This window comes from Narcine bancroftii, chromosome 4 (genome assembly GCF_036971445.1).
Source record: "Narcine bancroftii isolate sNarBan1 chromosome 4, sNarBan1.hap1, whole genome shotgun sequence".
Taxonomy (NCBI): domain Eukaryota; kingdom Metazoa; phylum Chordata; class Chondrichthyes; order Torpediniformes; family Narcinidae; genus Narcine; species Narcine bancroftii.
In genome coordinates, this window is record NC_091472.1 from 314,720,385 (window position 1) to 314,739,623 (window position 19,239).

Genomic DNA, 19,239 nt, shown 5'->3' on the forward strand with positions numbered 1-19,239 from the left:
ATTACATGAAAGGTGCTAGAATTGTAAAGTTATTGTTGTCCAAACAATGGAGTCAGAGATGCAAGAATCTCCTTGTGAATGTACTGCTCCCAAATTCACAGTCATCTGAGGAGTCAAACTCCCAGACAATTATTTAAATCTTCACATTAAGTTTGTGTTTTGGGGGGGGGGGGGGGAGGCAGGGAATTCTCTATTTGACCAACCCAAAAAGTTGCACTTGTATAAAAAAACCATTAGGATACATCAGGAAAATACCATCTTGGTTTTGAGATCTTGGTGTATCTTCCACCAAACAGTGAAATCTCCTGTTGCCTCTTCCAAATCAGGGCGCACCCCTCCCCTCCAAGGCTCCTGCAAAATCTCCTCCTCCCCGGCTCCCAATGTATAGCAGGGACTTGGCTGCCACATCCGCCTCATGCAGGGAAGGGGTGGGAAGAAAAGAGGAGAAGGTAGAGAGCGAAGGGGGAAATGGGGCTGCGGAGGAGGAGAAGGGGGCCGCCTCTGGCTCCTATCACAGGGGCATGTGCATCTCACTGTATTCGTCATGTCCGTCTTCATCAAAGTTTGGGTGCACCTCGTCTGAATCCAGCTGTGGGGAAAGGAAGATTTCAGTCAGTCTGTAAGCCACATTGGAACGGGGTTGCAGTGTTGGGCGGAAAAGAGGCAGTGGGAGTTCAACCTGGATAAGTGCGAAGTGATGTACTTTGGAAGGATGAACTTAAAGGTGGAGACAGATTGTTAACAGTGTGGAGGAACTGAGGGATCCTGGGTAAAACACAGGATTCTGTTGACACTGTGGCTAAGTGAAAAAACACACAAATGCAGGAGAAACTCAGCAGGTCAAACAGGGTCTTTATGTAGCAACGGCAAAGATGCAGAACCAAGGTTTCAGGTTGGAGCCTTTCATCAGGGAGGCATATTGGGGTTCAGGTTCATAGATCCCTCAAGGTTACCACACAGGTTGATAGGCTATTTAAGAAGGCATATGGTATGCTGGCCTTCAGTAATCTGGGGATCGAGTTCAAGAGCCGTGAGGTAATGCTGCAGCTCTATAAAACTCTGGTTAGACTATAGTTCGAGTATGGTGTTTAGTTCTGGTCACCTCATTATACAGGAAGGATGTGGAGAGGGCGCAGAGAAGATTTACCAGGATGTTGCCTGGATTGGAGAATGTGTCTTAGGAGGCAAGTTTAGCAGAGCTGGGACTTTTCTCTTTGGAGCCAAGGAGGACAAGAGGTGATTTAATACCCCTCCCCTACACATAGACATAGACATAGAAGATAGGAGCAGGAGTAGGTCATTCGACCCTTCGAGCCTGCTCCGCCATTCAACGAGATCATGGCTGATCTTAAAGTTCAGTACCCCGTCCCCGCCTTCTCTCCGTAACCTTTAATACCCTTATACTGAAGAAATAGATCTAATTCCCTCTTAAATATATTTCATGAACCTGCCTCTACTGCCCTCTGTGGCAATGAATTCCACAGATTCACCACCCTCTGGGTCAAGAAATTCCTCCTCATCTCGGTCCTAAAGGGTTTGCCTATTATCCTCAAACCATGGCCCCGGGTTCTGGATTTTCCCATCCTTGGAAACATCCCATCTGCATCCATTCTGTCCAGTCCTGCCAGAATTTTATACGTCTCTATGAGATCCCCTCTCAATCTTCTAAACTCCAGCGAGTACAATCCCAATTTGCGCAATCTTTCCTCCTAAGTCATTCCTGCCATTCCAGGTATCAGCCTGGTGAATTGCCTCTGCACTCCCTCCATTGCAAGAACATCCTTCCTTAGATAAGGTGACCAAAACTGCACACAATACTCCAGGTGGGGTCTCACCAAGGCCCTGTACAGCTGCAGTAAGGTATCCTTGTTCCTAGACTCAAACCCTCTTGATATGAAGGCCAACATACCATTTGCCTTTTTAACCGCCTGCTGTACCTGCATGCTCGCCTTCAGAGACTGGTGTACAAGTACCCCTAGGTCTCTCTGCACTTCCCCATCTCTTAATCTATTGCCATTCGAATAGTAATCTGCCCTCCGGTTTGTATTACCAAAGTGGATAACCTCACATTTATCCACATTGTAGTGCATTTGCCATGGATCTGCCCAGTCCCTCAATTTATCCAAATCACACTGGAGCTTCCTGACCCCCTCTTCCACGCACATAACCCCTCCTAGCTTAGTGTCATCTGCAAATTTGGAGATATGACATCCAATCCCCTCATCCAGATCATTAATGTAAATTGTGAACAGCTGGGGTCCCAGTACAGATCCCTGTGGTACCCCACTGGTGACCGCCTGCCACTCAGAAAATGAGCCATTTATCCCAACTCTCTGTCTTTTACCTGCCAGCCAGTTCTCAATCCACATCAATACCTTGCCCCCAATCCCATGAGCCTTGATTTTGGAAGCCAGTCGTTTATGCGGGACCTTATTGAAGGCCTTTTGGAAGTCCAGGTACACCACATCCACTGGCTCTCCCCCATCTATTTTACCTGTCACCATCTCAAAGAATTCCAATAGATTTGTCAAGCACGATTTACCTTTTGTAAATCCATGTTGACTCCGTCCGATCCCTTCTCTGCTAGTCATATGCTCCGCTATTACATCCTTAATAATGGATTCCATCATTTTGCCCACTCCTGATGTAAGGCTCACCGGCTGCTAATTCCCCACTTTTTCTCTACCCCCCTTTTTAAAGAGTGGGGTAACATTAGCTACCCTCCAATCCATGGGTACTGATCCACCCCCCTCTCCTCCATCAACTCTATCACACACACACACCCCTCCCCTCCATACACACCCACCACCCCTCCATTGTCTACATCACTTACACCCCCCTCCCCTCCATCGCTCCATCATACACACCCCCCTCCCCTCCAAGGTCTCCGTCTGTAACTATCACTGCCTTGGAAAAGCAGCCAGCATATTAATAGACCCTCCCAACCCTGGCTACACTCTCTTCCCCCTACCTCCCGTCAGGAAGAGTCTCGAGAACTGTTCCTTTCCCACCGATATCAGAGTGTGGAATGAACTGGATACGGTGAAATTATTCTGCCTTTGATCTGTCCAAAATGATCTCTCTCCGGACCTCCACATTTCTGTCTTGCCTGCGCCATGCATGAGATGACCGGCTGGACTGATCTCAAAACAACCTCTATCTCTGCATCTTGGTGTGGGTGACAATGAGCTGGAAACTGATTCCCACTCACCGCTCTCAGCTCCCCCTCGTGGAAAATCTTCGGAAACAGGTAGCGGCGGGTTGGCACGGTCAAGATGAGGAAAAACGGGAATGCCAGGGAGACGATGGTGGACTTGATAGTCCAGAGGATTATGATATAGATCAGCTGGATGCAGGTGAACAGGTGCATTTTCCACGTCCTCACCTGCAGTGAACCAAGGGGGATGATCAGTGACTTTAGGAGAAGGGGGCAGGGTCCACTCTCTTGTCCACATTCATACTATTGAAGTCAAAAGAGTAGATAACTTCTAGAGCAGTGGTTCTCAACCTTTTTCTTCCCACTCACATCCCCCTTTAAGTAATCCCTATGCCATCAGTGCTCTGTGATGAGTAAGGGATTACTTAAGGTGGGATGTGGATGGGAAGGGAAGGTTGAGAATCGCTGCTCTGGACCCAATTGTTGCTGAAATATTTTGCTCGAGAAAAATTGTCATTGGCCCATTTCCTTTGGAGTTATGAAACCGTGCACATAACGAGTCAATGAGAGACGATTAAAACAGTGGCTTTCAAACATTTTCTTCCCACCCACATCCCATCTTAAACAATCCCTTACTCATCACAGAGCACTGATGGCATAGGGATGACTTAAAGGGGGATGTGAGTGGGGAGAAAATCCATGTGCACCACATGCTCCATCTCAACCTCTTTGTCACCACCTCCAGAAACTCATTTGGCTTCTGCCCTTCACAAAGCTGTGCCTGATGGCCCATAAATGTGATGTTCTTACTCCTGCACTCAGAGCCCTGACCGATGAGGGCAAGTATTCCAAAACCCCACTTCGCCACTCTTGGAACAAAGTACCTGTGCCCCACCCCCCCCCCACCCACTACCCACCCCCAGTCTCTCTGTACTACAACACTTCCCAGGGTCCTGCCATTCACTGTGCAGGTCCTGGCCTGGCTTAACTTTCCAAAATGCAGAACCTCACCCTCGTCAAAGTTCAATTCCCTCTGCCACCCCTTCATCAGCGTTCTTCCTGATTGTGTCCGAGGTTCGGATCTGGAGCTCGGGATGCTGTGAGGCTGTGGGAGAGCTGGAGGCAAGTCCACAGACACACAGAGACTCATTTTGCTTCTCTATGTCTGTCTGTAAGGGGCGCTGGGCAATTTCTGCTTATGGCAAATCTTTGTGTGCCTTACAGCAGATTAAAGTCAATCCTGTGTAATATTACACCTGTTTCATTACATGACAGTAAATGAATCTTCAATGTTCACCGTCCATTTCGCTGTCGTCAGCAACATGGAGGGCCAGTGGTCGGTCGCGTTTAAGGTTTGTGGACCGGCGTGCGGGGAAGACCACTGGCCAGATGTCGGCTCACCTTGGTCACGTAGACGTGGTCCGGGTGGAGCTTTGATGGGATGAACATCAGTAGCAGACGCTCGTACAGCTGGATTCCTGTCAGCGACGTCACCCCCATGTACAGGAAGATCCCGAACAGGACCGCCATCGGGATCAGCCGCAGGATTGTGCTCATGACCACTGAGAGCCCTGCTCGGCAAGGAGAGAGGCACAGGCCAGGTCAACATGGGGCACAGCCGCAGCTCGACCATCCTCGCTACACCCTTTCCCACTCCCCCTCCCCTTCCCTGGGTTGGCCCAGCCCATCAGGGATCGATCACACTGAACAACATCATGGGATCCAGTGGTCTACCTCTTACGTTCTCCCCCCCAGTGGTGAGAGAACTCTCTCTCTCTCTCCAATTCCTTCTCTTTTTCTCTCTTGTTCATCCTCAATCCCTCCCTCTCCCTCTCCTCTCTTTATATCTCCCCTCTCTCGCTCTCTCTCTCTCAATTCCTCCCTCTCCCTCTCCTATCTTTCTCTCTCTGTCACTCTCTCTCCCCGTCTCTCTCCCTGTCTCTCTCTCTCTCTCAATTGCCCCAGTGGGCAACCCCCTCCCCAATGCTGGAGAATCCCCGCGCTCCACCTGATGACATTGGGACCTCTGGCCTTCCTCACAACCTGGAGGCGTGAATTAGAGGGTGAAGCATTGTTGGCTCAGTCAGTCCTGAGATGTGAGTTCACATCCCAGCACGAATGGTGCTGAAACCCATTGCAACAACAAAGGAGGAGCTGGCACCACCCAGACAGGCTCAGTGAATGGGGGTCCCCTATAATTGTTTGGGATTGAGGGTCATCATGAGGGTGGGGGTTGGGAGTTAGTGATGAGAAGTGTGATTGGCGGTCAACTCAGGAGCTGGTCATTCTGAGAAGCTGGCAGATTTTAACATCCAAGTCTTGCCAATGCCGGGAAACCAGCCCTAAGATGGCTGCGGTTGGAGTTTTTGTAACATCTAAATGGAACTGCGACCGGGCCTATTTGTGTTCACAGCTTGTTCTTTAAATTCTGGTGTTTGTAACACTGTTGTTCATTTGAAATTGGGGAGTTGTTCATTGCTGCGATCGGGAGGAACGGGTTTAGGGTTGAAATAATTAATCTTCTAGGTGGGATAGCCTCTGTAGAAAGATGGCCATGCCAGTGTATTTTGGCTGCCTGTCATCGTTTAGATAGTAAGCAATTTATTCCTCATTGTATGCTCAATGCCTTGGATCAACGTGTGTTATGTTCAGTGTGCTGTAGAAATGAACTATGACAACTACTGCCATCCTGCCTGCTGCCTTGGCGTTTCTAAGGTCCAAACTTCTACCAACCCCCTCCCCCTCCCACATCCCCTCCTCCACAGATCTCTGGGGAATCGTGGTGTAAAGATTCGGGGTTTCACAAGAAAATCTGCAGATGCTAGAGTCAAGTGCAACACACAAACGTGCAGGAGAAACTCAGCAGATCGCGCCAAGGGGGGCACCCGTGGGCATTTCCCCCCCAAATGAGGTGCTGTGCCCTCCCCCCCATGCGGTCTTGCCACCAGACCCGCGCCACTCCCTCCCGCGACAGTAGTGTCTAGGTTGACGCACACTAGCGACTCTCCACCCAACCCTCGGCCGCATCACTAGCTTGTGTGATGGAATATTTGGAGATGTATTTGGGAGATAAATTGGTAAAATTAGAGTAGGTTACATATATGCATACACACACTTTAAAACAGATCTTATTTGAAATACTGAAGAATTCATATTCAGTGACTTTACAGAAACTATGGAGAATGCTATGCACATTTCACAAATAGGTGCTAACTGAAATGATGTCATGAAATGAATAGCCCATTGACTTGGATTGAAGTCAGGTCGGCTGTGTTGGATATTTCTGACCTCTTTGCAAAGTGCTCACTCAAAGGTCAATGAGAGGTTTGTTTACCTAAAACAACAGATCGGAGTAGAAGACTAACTCCTATTGTTTTGCTGGAGAAGAAGGGGGGAGGTTTGCAAGTGAAAGAGAGAGAGAGAGACTGCTGAACAGTGTCAGCCAGAAGAAGCTTGTTGGAACTGAAACAGAAGCTCCAGAGTGGCGGATGGCTGGAAGTGCTACCTGTCTGATGTTTCTCTTGGAATAAGAAGAACAGAAAGGTGGTCTGAAAGAAAGAGGTGACCATCTGGAGAACCCTGATGGGGCAAGTTTCATCAGTGAGACATTGAGGTGACTAAAGGTGGTACCTCAGTTGTGGAAATCCTGGAACAACAAATCTCTCTCTGGAAATCTACAAAGAACCTTCCTGAGCAATAAACATTTACCTTTTGAGCACCAAAGCCTGGTGAACTTTATACATTCTGTGCTCAATATAAGAATTGCCTGCAACCAGAGAACTTGGAAGAATGAGAAGTGAGATTGAACTGTGAACATTGGATAAGGAAAGTACAAATTCAAAGGATTATAGTGAAATGGGAAGGCGGACAGAGAGGGAGGTCAGAACCTTGGGGGACACTCACCCACCAGCAGGGACACCACGATTCCTGTGATCCTCTGCTCCTTCACTTCCTCGATCTTAACCTTCTCCCCCGGGGCAGTGCTGTTGCTCATCACCGTCAGAGCGTTGACGTGGGCGATGGTCCTCACCGTGGCTGCCGTTTGCCAGGGGAGACCGAAGATGCCGCAGAAACCACCCCCCACCCCGATGAGGAGCAGGTCCAGGTGGAAGCCTGAGCCTTTGACCAGACACCTCTCCTTCTTGCTCACGATCAGTCTGTTGGGGGGGAGGAGGGGGGGAATTCAACAGCACAGTCAGATATGAGGCTCAACCATAGAAACATAGAACATCGCAGCACAAGAACAGGCCCCTTTGGCCCTTCTTGTCTGCGCCAAACCAATTTTTTGCCTAGTCCCAATGCCCTGCACCCAGTCTATAGCCCTCCATACCCCTCCCATCCATATACCTGTTCAAATTCTTCTCAAATGTTAAAATTGAGCCCACATTCATCATTTCAACTGGCAGCTCATTCCACACCCCCACCGCTCTCTGTGTAAAGAAGTTTCCTCTTTTTCCCCTTTCACCCTTAGCCCATGTCCTCTGGTTTGTATCTCACTGACCCTCAGTGGAAAAAGCCGACCTACATTTACTCTGTCTGTCCCCCTCATAATTTTAAATACCTCGATCAACTCTCCCCTCATTCTTCTACTCTCCAGGGAATAAAGCCCAAACTGTTTAACCTTTGCCTGTGTGATACTACAGATTCTATCACCAATGTGTACATGTACATATGTACAGATGGTCGTGTAGGATGACTGTGATTAGCTGAGAGTGTAGCCACATCTACTGGCAGGTCTTAAAGGATTGCTCCTAGCCAGACCAGGTCATTCTGGACTGGTCAACCCACATGTGATATGCTCCAGTCTTTTAGTTAATAAAAGCCTTGGTTTGGATCAACAAGTCTTTGGTTCTTTCGACGCGCTCTACAATTTTATTAACTAAAAAAAAATTTTGAAGGGATGGAGCATAGGCTACGGCTGGAACGCCTTGACATCGACCCACAGTCAGCTACAGCTTCGAATGACGTCAAGTACTGGGTGAGATGCTTCAATTTTTTTTTAGTTAATAAAATTGTAGAGCGTGTTGAAAGAACCAAAGACAAAGCTCTCTGACCCTGCCGTGATAGAGGACAACCATCGACTACTAATATTGATGACTATGGTGTCCCCGAGAGTCTACCAGAGTCTCAAGGACGTGACCACTTACGCCACAGCCATGAAGGTGCTGAAAGGGCTCTAGGAGCGACCGGTGAACAGGGTCTATGCTTGGTTCAAACTTGTTACAAGGAGGCCACAGCCCGGTGAGTCCTGTGGAGCTTATATTCAGGCATTAAGGGCAATGGGCAGGAACTATGCCTGCGCAGACAGAACTGCTGCGGAGACCACAGACGATCTGATTCAGGATGACTACGTGGCCGGGGTCCGTTCGAATGAGGTGAGGCAGCGCCTGCTAGAGCACGGGGGAAGAAAACCTAGAGGACATGATCCGGATCGCAGAGACGATGGAGGCTGCAGTCATAAGTATGGACATGTACTCTCGGGGCTGGACCCCACACTCTGATGTGAGTAGGATGCCCTCCCTCTACCTTACTACTGCTGCTACGCTGCTTGATGCAACCCAAAAGTGTTATTTCTGTGGGAGGAACAAGCACAGCAGGTCCCAGTGCCCAACGAGAAAAACCATGTGCCAGAAGTGCCTTAAAAACGGCCACTTTGCTATAGTCTGTCACTCCAAAATGGCCGCCGTCAAACACAGTGCCCCGTGTGAAGCCCAATCACCACTCTCCATTTCAAACACATCTTCCTCAGAGCTCTTGTCCAATGAGAGCGAGGATTCAACCACGCGGCAAAGCCTGACATCACGGGACAGAGACAGACGCTGAGCGCGCAAGGTATAGCCCACCCTCGCCGCAATGACGTTCACCCTACCTCATGAAGCAATGGTCGACCAGGCCCCAGCCCCGACTTTAACGGCCGCCGCCGCTGCTGACTGGTGACACGCCACCGCGACCGTCTCTGCCGACCCGGTACCCACTGACACTGCCGACCGGGGACCCGACGCTGCCGACCAGGGACCCGCCACCGCTGACCGCCCCACCGCCAACGGCAAGCAGTGACCCCCCAACACTTACCGTTGGCTGCAGGCAGCAACACCAACTCCTCGACACTGTCTTTTCAGGCCCAACTGTTTGCGTGACGTCATCACACAGAACTCCACTGTCTACATTACAAGTCTCTGCATCAATAACCCTCGACCAGGACTTCCCCCAACCCCTCACAAAAGCAATGGAACTGATTAAAGTGCATGGACACTAAACCAATTGCTTATTTGACTCGGGATCAACTGACAGTTTTATCTGCCCAGACCTGGCCCACCGTTGCGGTCTGGCTATGCTCCCCACTGCACAGAGAATTTCATTGGCGACCAGATCTCTCTCGACTGGGGTAAAGGGGTACTGCGTGGTGACCCTGAAAGTCCAGGGCATCACGTTCACAGACTTCAAACTATTAGTCCTTCCCCATTGTGCGCCCCTGCACTGCTGGGACTGGATTTTTAGTGCCAATTTCAAACCGTTTCCCTGCACTTTGGAGGGCCTCACGCTCCACTCTCTGTCTGTAACCACTCCACCCCGGAAACCTCCTGCCAGTGGCAGCCCGAGCCACCCTCCCCGCGCCCCAGAGCCTCACCTGTAATCTCTCCACCCTCGAGTTGCTCCACCAGCGCTTTTCACAAATCTCACCCCTGGCTGGAAGCCTGTGGCCACCAAAACCCAGCAATATAGTTATGAACACAGGAAATTTATCACAAGTGGGGTGCGTAGACTGCTGGATGAAGGCATTATCGAGTCCATGGAGGGCCCAGGTGGTGGTTGTTAAAACAGGGAGAAGCCGCGGATGGTGGTTGACTACAGCCAGACAATCAACCGCTTCACGCTCCTGGATGCATACCCCCTTCCACAGATCACGGATGTGGTGAATCAGATCGCCCAATACCATGTATTTTCCACTATTGACCTACGTTCGCCCTACCATCAGCTCCCGATCTGCCGAGAAGACCGACCTTTAACGGCCTTCGAGGCGAATGGGCAGCTGTATCAATTCCTCAGGGTACCCTTTGGGGTCACAAACGGTGTCGCGGTCTTCCAGCGGGAAATGGACTGGATGATGGACCAGAACGGGCTGACTGCTACTTTCCTGTATCTGCACAATGTCACCATCTGCAGCCACGACACGGAGGATCATGATGTCAACCTCGAGAAATTTTTTCAGACTGCAACTTGGCTGCACTTGACTTACAATTTCGACAAGTGTGTCTTCCAGACCACTCGGCTCACAATTCTGGGCTGTGTGGTGGAGAACGGGGTGGTCATGCCGGACCCTGAGCACATGCGTCCCCTCATGGACTTGCCCCCCCCCCACACCCAGAAGGCACTCAGATGCTGCCTGGGCTTTTTCACATGGGTTTCACCAATGGGTTCCACACTATGCCAACAAGGCACGGCCACTCATCAAGACCTCCTTCCCCCTGTCAACCAAAGCCAGAGTGGCCTTCGACCGCATCAAATCAGACATCGCTGCTGCAATGCTGCACGCCATCGACGAGTCCATTCCGTTCCAAGTCGAGAGCAATGCGTCTGACTTTACACTGGCAGCCACCGGTAGCCTTCTTCTCCAGAACCCTCCAGGGACCTGAGAGCCTGCACTCCTCTGTCGAGAAGGAGGCCCAGGTCATAGTCGAAGCAGTATGTCGTTGGAGACACTACCTCACTGGCAGGTCCTTTACGCTGCTGACCGACCAACGCATGGTCTCCTTCATGTTTAGCAATACCCAGCAAAGAAAGATCAAGAATGACAAAATCGCCAGGTGGAGAATCAAGCTCTCCACCTTTAATTATGACATACTGTATCGGCCAGTTAAACTCAACCATCCATCCTGGGGTCGGTTCTCAAAGAAGAAGTGAATGTGATAGAACAGATTCTATCACCAATGTGTATATGTACAGATGTACAGCTGGTCGTGTAGGATGACTGTGATTGGCTGACAGTGTAGCCACACCTATTGGCAGGTCTTAAAGGAATGCTCCTAGCCAGACCAGGTCATTCTGGACTGGTCGACCTACATGTGATATGCTCCAGTCTTTTAGTTGATAAAAGCCTTGGTTTGGATCAACAAGTCTTTGGTTCTTTTGACGCGCTTTACAACCTGTAACTCAGTTCCTGAAACCCAGGTAACATCCTAGTCAATCTTCTCTACACTCTTTCTATCTTATTATATCTTTCCTGTAGTTCGGTGACCAAAACTGCACACAATATTCCAAATTTGGCCTCATCAATGTCTTGTACAATTTTACCATAACATCCCAACTCCTGGACTCAATACTTTGATTTATGAAGGCCAATATGCCAAAATCTCTCTTTACAACCCCGTCCACCTGTGATGCCACTTTCAGGGAATTGTGTCTCTGTATCCCCAGATTCCTCTGTTCTACCGCACTCCTCAGGGCCTGACCATTCACCGTGCCCGTCCTTTCTTGGTTTGTCCTTCCAAACTGCAACACCTCACACTTGTCTGCATTAGATTCCATCGGCCATTTTTCAGCCCATTTTTCCAGCTGGTCCAGATCCCTCTGCAACCTTTAAAAACCTTCCTCACTCTCCACAAAGTCTCCAATCTTAGTGTCATCTGCAAACTTGCTGATCCAGTTTACCACATTATTCAGATCATTGATACGGACAACAAACAATAATGGTCCCAGCACCGATCCCTGAGGCACCTCTAGTCACAGGCCTCCAGTCTGAGAAGCATCATCCACCACTACCCTCTGGCTTCTCCTGCCCAGACATTGTCAAATTTAGATAATCACTTCACCAAAAATACCTAGTGTCTGAATCTAATCTCCCATGCAGGACCTTGCCAAAGTACTTACTAAAATCCACATAAACAACATCCATAGCCTTTCCTTCATCAACTTTCCTGGTAACCTCCTTGAAAAACTCTGTAAGATTGGTTAAAAGTGTCTTAGTGCATTTTCACATTACAATTGCTACAGTCTCTCCAACAGCTTATTCCACACACCCACCATCCTCTGTGTTAAGAAGGAGCACATCAAGTATCTTTTAAATCTTTCCCTTCTCCCCTTAAATTTATACTGCCTAATTATGGCCAGTACTCTGGGAAAACGACTGAATTTTCACCTTAACCATGCCCCTCGTGATTTTATAAAGTTCAGCATTCAGAGAGAAGAGTCCCAGTCTTTCCTTAAAACACCTGCCCCCACTCCTGGTAACATTCAGGGAATGTTACTACATAGAGTGTCCAAGTATGGTCTCATCAACATCTGGGTACATCAGTGTCCAAGTGTGTTCTCACCAGTGTCTTTCACATCAGTGTCCATGTGTGGTCTCATCAACATCTGTGTGTCTCACAATGTGTAAATCAGTGTCCACGTATGGTCTCACCAATATGTACATCAGTGTTCACGTGTGGTCTCATCAACATCCGTGTGTCTCACCAATGTGTAAATCAGTGTCCATGTGTGGTTTCACCAATGTCTTGTACATTAGTGTCCACATGTGATATCACCAACATCTTGTACGTTGGTGTCCACATGTGGTATCACCAACGTGTACATCAGTATCCAAGTGAAGTCTCACCAACATCTTGTACCTCAGTGTCCAAATATTTGGAGCGAAGAGGGATGAGAGGAGACTTAATAAAGGTCTACAAGATTATGAGAGGCATCGAAAGGGTGGCCAGCCAGCCCCTGTTTCCCAGGACAGGATCAGCAAACACCAGAGGACATGAGTACAAAGTGAAGGGAGGGAAGTTTAGGGGAGATGTCAGGGGTAAAGGTTTTTACATAAAGAGCTTTGAGTGCCTGCAATGGTTTTCCAGTGGTGGTGGTGGAGGCTGGTATACTAGGGGCATTTAAAGACAGGCATATGGGTGAAGGAAAAATAGAGGGATATGAGGAAGAAAGGGCTTAGCTTTTTTTTTGGTAGAACATTGAGTGCAGTACAGTGCTGTAGTGTTCTATGTTCTAAGTGGTGTGTGATTATTACTGTCAAGATTCTCCTTGAGATGCCAGGGTACGACGACATGGTAATGGAGGAGGTGTAGTACTCACGTGGTGATGTTGGTCTCCATGAAGATAAGGATAAAGAGGAGCAGGGCTGGAATCACCGCTCCAATGATCATCCACAGCGGGAAGTTGTTGTCCACCCCCAGGGGGTGAATGAACCAGCTACGCTTGCTGGGGGAGGTGACGGAAAAATGCAGGGGCACGTTCAGCTTCTGTGGAGGGAGAAACAAGCCAGGCGTCAGGTCCAGGAGCAGGAGGCCACCCCGCCCTTCCTCTCCACATGAATAAAGAGACGCTGGTGGTGCTCAGCAGGTCAGCGGCCATCCGCGGAGAGAGGCGCTCACTCAACGCTACGGCCATGGTCTTCTCTACACTGGTGAGGCCTGTGGCAGGTTGGATGACCATTTCTGTAGGCCCAAGATGGATATCCCAGTCACCAGGCATTTCAATCCCTCTCCACTTCCTCAAAGACTGGTCTATCCTCAGACATATCCATTTCCAGGTTGAGATGAAATCCAATAAGAACAACTCCTGGACAATTTAAATCCAAGGTCATAATAATTGAATTTTCCAATTTTAGGTACCCCTCCCACTGCTCTCTGGTTCCATTTCTCCTCAGGTTTCTCTCTAAAAACCCAGCTCCCGAGGATTTCCCCCCTCTATCTACTTCCCTTACTTTCTGTCCCCTCCAAGCCCCCTCCCTTTACTTTCCCCCGCCCCTTCGTGCACTTCCATAGCACCCCTTCCCTCTTTGGTCTTGACAAAGGGTCCTGTCCCAAGACGTTGACTGACCATCCCTCCCCACGGATACTGCCTGACCAGCTGAGTCCCCCCAGCTCGTCCGTTCACTCCAGCTTCTAGGGTCCGCAGCCCTTCCCTGCCTGTCCTGTGAGAACCTGGCCACATCGCCTCCCATTGCAAAGCAGCCGTTTCGAGGGTCTCGACCCTGGAAGTGGATGCATTCTACTGATATTCGGAGTCTTCTGACTGAGGCCTCAGATTTACCAACATTTACCATCAAGGGCGGCATGGTTAACGTGGAGGTTAGTGCGACGCTGTTACAGGGCCAGTGACCGGAGTTCAAATCTGGCGCTGTCTGTAAGGAGTTCGTATGTGCTCCCCGTGTCTGCTGGGATTTCCTCCGGGTACTCTGGTTTCCTCCCACCATTCCTCCCACCAGTTTGTAGGTGAATTAACTGGGTGTAATTGGGCGGCACAGGTTCGTGTGTCAGAAGGGCATGTCTTAATTAAAGCATTTAAATTATTGAATGGCAGAGCAAGCTCGACAGACCAGATGGCCAACTCCTGCTCCAATTCCTCTGTTATGCCCCTTTACCTCTGTGTAGGTGTCTGGGACTGACGTGTCCACGATTAACATCACCAGGATCGCAATAGGAACCCCAAAATCTCCGATAATCCGTCGTACCTGGAACAGAGGGAAGGCAAGCTCTAGTCACTGTTGTGACACCAAGGACCCTCTTTATTCTTCTCAGCCACAACATTAAATCTTCCTCCCAGCAAACACCATCCATCCGCCCCCCCCCACCCCCCCCACCCCATGACTCATGACCTACTCATTAGCTCTCCACCATGCAGGTGATCTCGACCTCCTGGGAGAGAGGAGAGATCCATCTCAGGAAGATGAAATCTCATCCAGCAGAGGTCGGGAAGGGACTGGGAAATAGATCCTAAGGAATGTTCTGACTTTGTAGAGTCAGTGATGGAGAAAGGCACATAACTAGAATTCAAAATTCCAAGATTCAAGATTCCTTCACAACCATTTAGAGCAGTGGTTCTCAACCTTCCCTTCCCAATCACATCCCACCTTAAGTAATCCCTTACTCATCACAGAGCACCGATGGCAAAGGGATTACTTAGAGTGGAAAGAAAAAGGTTGAGAACCACTGCTCTAAATGGTTGTGAAGGAATCTTGAATCTTGGAATTTTGAATTCTAGTTATGTGCCTTTCTCCATCACTGACTCTACAAAGTCAGAGCATTCCTTAGGATCTATTTCCCTGTCCCTTCCCGACCTCTGCTGGATGAGATTTCATCTTCCTGGGATGGATCTCTTCTCTCCCAGGATCTAATTTATGTCTGAGAAAAGGTAGGGGCAGGAGAGAGGGGAGAGAAGGTGCAGTGTTAAGATTCAAGATTTAATTTATTGCCGTGTAATAAAGCCAGGGCAATATTACACGGAATTTGGTTTCAACTGCCTTAGGAAGACAGATTCACCATTGGCAGAAATTGCCTGAAGCAACTCTTACAGTCAGAGAAAGAGAAGCAAAAGGGAGTCCCCCAGAGTCACCAGCGGTCCGACATCCCCCGCAGCCGCACGGGGTCCAGACCAAACCATCAGCAGCCGAGCTCCAGACTGGAAGTTCCGACACGATCGTGAACCCTTCCTCTCCCTCGCATCCCGGTTCCAACCCCTGGAGCCCCTTCAACCAGTTCTTGAGCCAGTTTCCAGCCATCCGCAGCCTGGTGCGAATCCCTTGACCGAGGTCGGCCGCGCCCCTTAGCCCATGCAGGTTCCTCGCCTCGAGTCGCCCCGCTGCCTGTCATTCCCCACCCATACTTACACTCCCTCCGAGGAAGCGGCTGTTCCTGAACTTCCTTAGGAAGTATGCCATGAGGAAGGTGCTGACCATCAGGACCAGGGATAACAGGGCGGTGTTGGGTTGCATCTGCTTCATCAGCTCCCTCGTGTAATTGGCTGCCATCTCCGAACTGGGTGGGTAGGACTTTAGGAGCGGGTGCTCTGAGAAGACCTAGCGAAAGGGAGGAGAAAGTCACCCATGCACGAAGGCCCACAGCAATCACAGTAAGCTGCAACCCGTGAGGGCACTCCATCCATCTCCCTTGTGCTGGCACGCTAATCAATCAGAACCCACGTTGCCAACCCAGGTTGACAGAATGGTTAAGAGGGTGCACGGTGTGTTGGCTTTCATTAGTCGAGGGGTGGAATTCAGGAGCCGAGAGTGGGGGAGGAAGGAGCAGGAGGAGGAGCGCAGAAATCTGGGTGGACCACACTCGGAGCATCCCGTTCAGTTCTGGTCGCCTCATTACAGGAAGGATGTGGTAAAATACGAAAGACAGCAGACACCGTAAAAACACGGTGCTGGAGAAACTCAGCAGGTCAAACAGTGTCCGTTATGCAGCAAAGATATTCTTTGTAGTATATTTTATTTTCTATTATAATATTCTTTACTGTATAATGGACACTGTTTGACCTGCTGAATTTCTCCAGCGCCAGGATGAAGATGCTTTGGAGAGGGTGCATGGCAGATTTACCAGGACGTTGCCTGGATCGGAGAACATGCCTTATGAAGCAAGGGCGACAGAGCTGGGGCTTTTCTCTGCAGAGTGACAAAGGATGAGAGGGGACTGATGCAGGTGTATAAAATTATGAAGGGCTTAGATCAGGCGGACGGCCAGCATCTTTTTCCCAGGGTGACAATACCGGAGGACATCTGTTGAAGATGAGAGGAGGAAAGTTTAAGGGAGATGTCAGAGCTAAGTTTTTCACACAGAGAACGGTGGGTGCCTGGAATGCATTGCCAGGGTTGGTGGCAGAGGCTGGTACAATAGGGGCATTTAAAAGACTCTGAGACAGGCACATGGGTGGGTGCAGAGAATTCCATAGATTCACTACTCACTGGGAGAAGCAATTCCTCCTCACCTCCATCCTAATTCTACTCCCTGAATCTTGACGCAATGTCTCCTAGTTTTGGTCTCGCCTGCCTGCAGAAACAATATTCCTACCCTGATCTTGTCCATACTTCTCATGTTTTTGCTTGTTTCTTTAAGATTCCCCGTCATCCCTTGAAGCTTCAATCTCTCCTAACTTCTAATCCCATCAGCTCCGGAATCAACCTGGTGAACCTCCTCTCCGAAGCCAGTCAATCCTTGCTCAAGTCAGGAGACCAGAACCGCACGCAGTTTTCCAGATGCGGCCTCACCAGGACCTTGTAGAGTTGCAGCAGAATCTCCCTGTTCCTAAATCCAACCCCTCCAGCAATAAAGGCCAACGTCCCATTTGCCTTCTTGTCGCCAACTGCACCTACAAACCAACCTTTTGTGATTCATGCACAAGCACACCCAGGTCTCTCCACGCAACAGCATGCTGTTCATCATTCACCATTTAAATAATAGTCTCGTTTACAATTTTTCCTTCCAAAGTGGATGACCTCATACTTTCTGAGATTGTACTCCACCTGCCAAACCCTTGCCCACTCACTTAACCTATCTATATTCCTCTACAGACGCTCTGTGTCCTCTACAGGCATCCCTACCTTGTGCAGAATTTGCCCCAACATGATTGCTTTTGTCTAAGCTCTCATTGATGGTGAATGCCTCCACTAAATCTTTCCTGGTCCAGATTCTCTGAGTCTGTTCCTGTACATCTCCCTGTCCATGGCTTCATCATCCTGTAGTGCGGTGTCAATAGCCAAGCCCCCTTTCACTGTAGTTAGGTAGCCACTTACCACGTAGAGGTTTTTCAGGGTCTCGTATATGAAGATGGCGGAAATGAGGAAGGCGAAGATCTCTTGGGTGAAGCGGTAGATGTATCGGACCAGTAGGCTGCCCTCAAAGGCCACCGTGATAAGCACAATGAAGACGAGCCAAAACCCAATCCACACGCGGCCAGTGAGATAGTCAATGTTCTGGTTCTTGCTGAACTGGTGATGGGGTTTGTGTTGTAGGTGGTTGGGAAAGGAGAGGGGGAGGGGTTCAGGATAACGAGAGGAAAAGGTGAAGAGTTAACTTTTATCAGCTGCTAATTTCAAACTCCTCTGCCAACTAATCAAGGCATTTATTGAACAAAAAAAATCCAAGCGCTGGAGGAAGCAGTGGGTCAGGTAGCATCCACAGGGGGAAATGTACAGGCAACATTTCTGGTTGAAACCCTCTGAGCTTCACATGAAGAAGCATAGAATAGCAATGCTGGGGTTCGAATCCCACGCTGTGTGAAAAGAGTTTGTGCGTTCTCCCCGTGTCTGCATGGGTTTTCCCCGGGGGCTCCGGTTTCCCCCCACCCTCCAAAATGTACGGGGGTTGTAGTTCAATGGGATGTAAATTGGGCGGCATGGGGCTCGTGGTCCAGAAGGTTCTTTTCCCCTTGAAGGTAGGAGAGATTGGAACGAGGGGTCATAAGTTAAGGGTTAGGGGGCAAAAGTTGAGAAGTAACATGAGGGGAAACCTCTTCACTCAGAGAGCGGTGGCTGAGTGGAATGACCTTCTGGAAGAGGTGGTTGCAGTAGGGTCAATTTTGTCATTTAAGAGGAGGTTAGATGAGTACATGGATGTGAGGGGGTTGGAGGGTTATGGGCAGGAAGGTGGGACTAGTGGAGTTTCACTTAAATCAGTGCGGACTAGAAGGGCTAATATGGCCTGTTTCCGTACTGTAATTGTTATATGGTTATACGGTTACCATACTGTATGCAGCCCAGAACAGGCCCTTCGGCCAACGATGTTGTGCTGACCAATGTAAATCTACTCCACAACAATCTAACCCTTCCCTCCCTCACACCCATAACCCTCAATTTTTCTTCTATCCATGTCCTTTTGAATGTCACTGTTGTACCAGCCTCCACCACCACCCCCGGTGATTCATTCCAAGCACCCACTCCTCTCTGTGTAAAAAATCCTACCTGACATCTCCTCTAAACTTTCTTCCCTTCACTTTAAACAGATGTCCTCTGGTATTTGCTATTGTTGCCCTGGGTAAAAGTAGCTAGCTGTCCACCCTATCTATTCCCCTCATGGTCTTATATTCCTCCGTCCAAAGAGAAAAGCCCAAGATTAGTCAACCTTTCTCCAATCCAGGCCACATCTAAGTAAATCCAAAAACACAATGCTGGAGAAACTTAGCAGGTTGAACAGTGTCCTTTAAAACGTTTCGGGCTTGAGCCTTTCACCAAGATATGAAAAAACGTCACCAGGCATCTGAACAAAATGGTAAGGGGGAGGGGTGGGGGGAAGACCACAGCCCCAAAGGCAGGAGGTAATAGGTGGAGAAAGGAGGGAGGGCACAGCAGCGAGCAGGGGGAGGAGGGA

The 19,239-nt window shown here is 49.3% G+C and overlaps 1 protein-coding gene across 3 annotated transcripts in view; it reads right to left on the reverse strand.

Moving 5' to 3' along the window:
- Nucleotides 1-239: 239 nt before the first annotated feature.
- LOC138762281 (anion exchange protein 3-like) overlaps nt 240-19,239 on the reverse strand; it is a 114,604-nt gene continuing 95,604 nt past the window's right edge. For 2 of the 3 annotated variants that reach the window (XM_069935985.1, XM_069935986.1), the window contains 8 exons: nt 17,667-17,861; nt 15,762-15,950; nt 14,517-14,606; nt 13,226-13,392; nt 7,061-7,314; nt 4,559-4,728; nt 3,212-3,385; nt 240-589 (listed from right to left, as the gene is read on the reverse strand). In XM_069935985.1, the coding sequence (XP_069792086.1) occupies nt 512-589; nt 3,212-3,385; nt 4,559-4,728; nt 7,061-7,314; nt 13,226-13,392; nt 14,517-14,606; nt 15,762-15,950; nt 17,667-17,861 (1,317 nt within the window). In that variant the 3' untranslated portion in view covers nt 240-511. The remainder of the gene's footprint in view (nt 590-3,211; nt 3,386-4,558; nt 4,729-7,060; nt 7,315-13,225; nt 13,393-14,516; nt 14,607-15,761; nt 15,951-17,666; nt 17,862-19,239) is intronic. The other variant, XM_069935987.1, reaches the window with a different exon arrangement.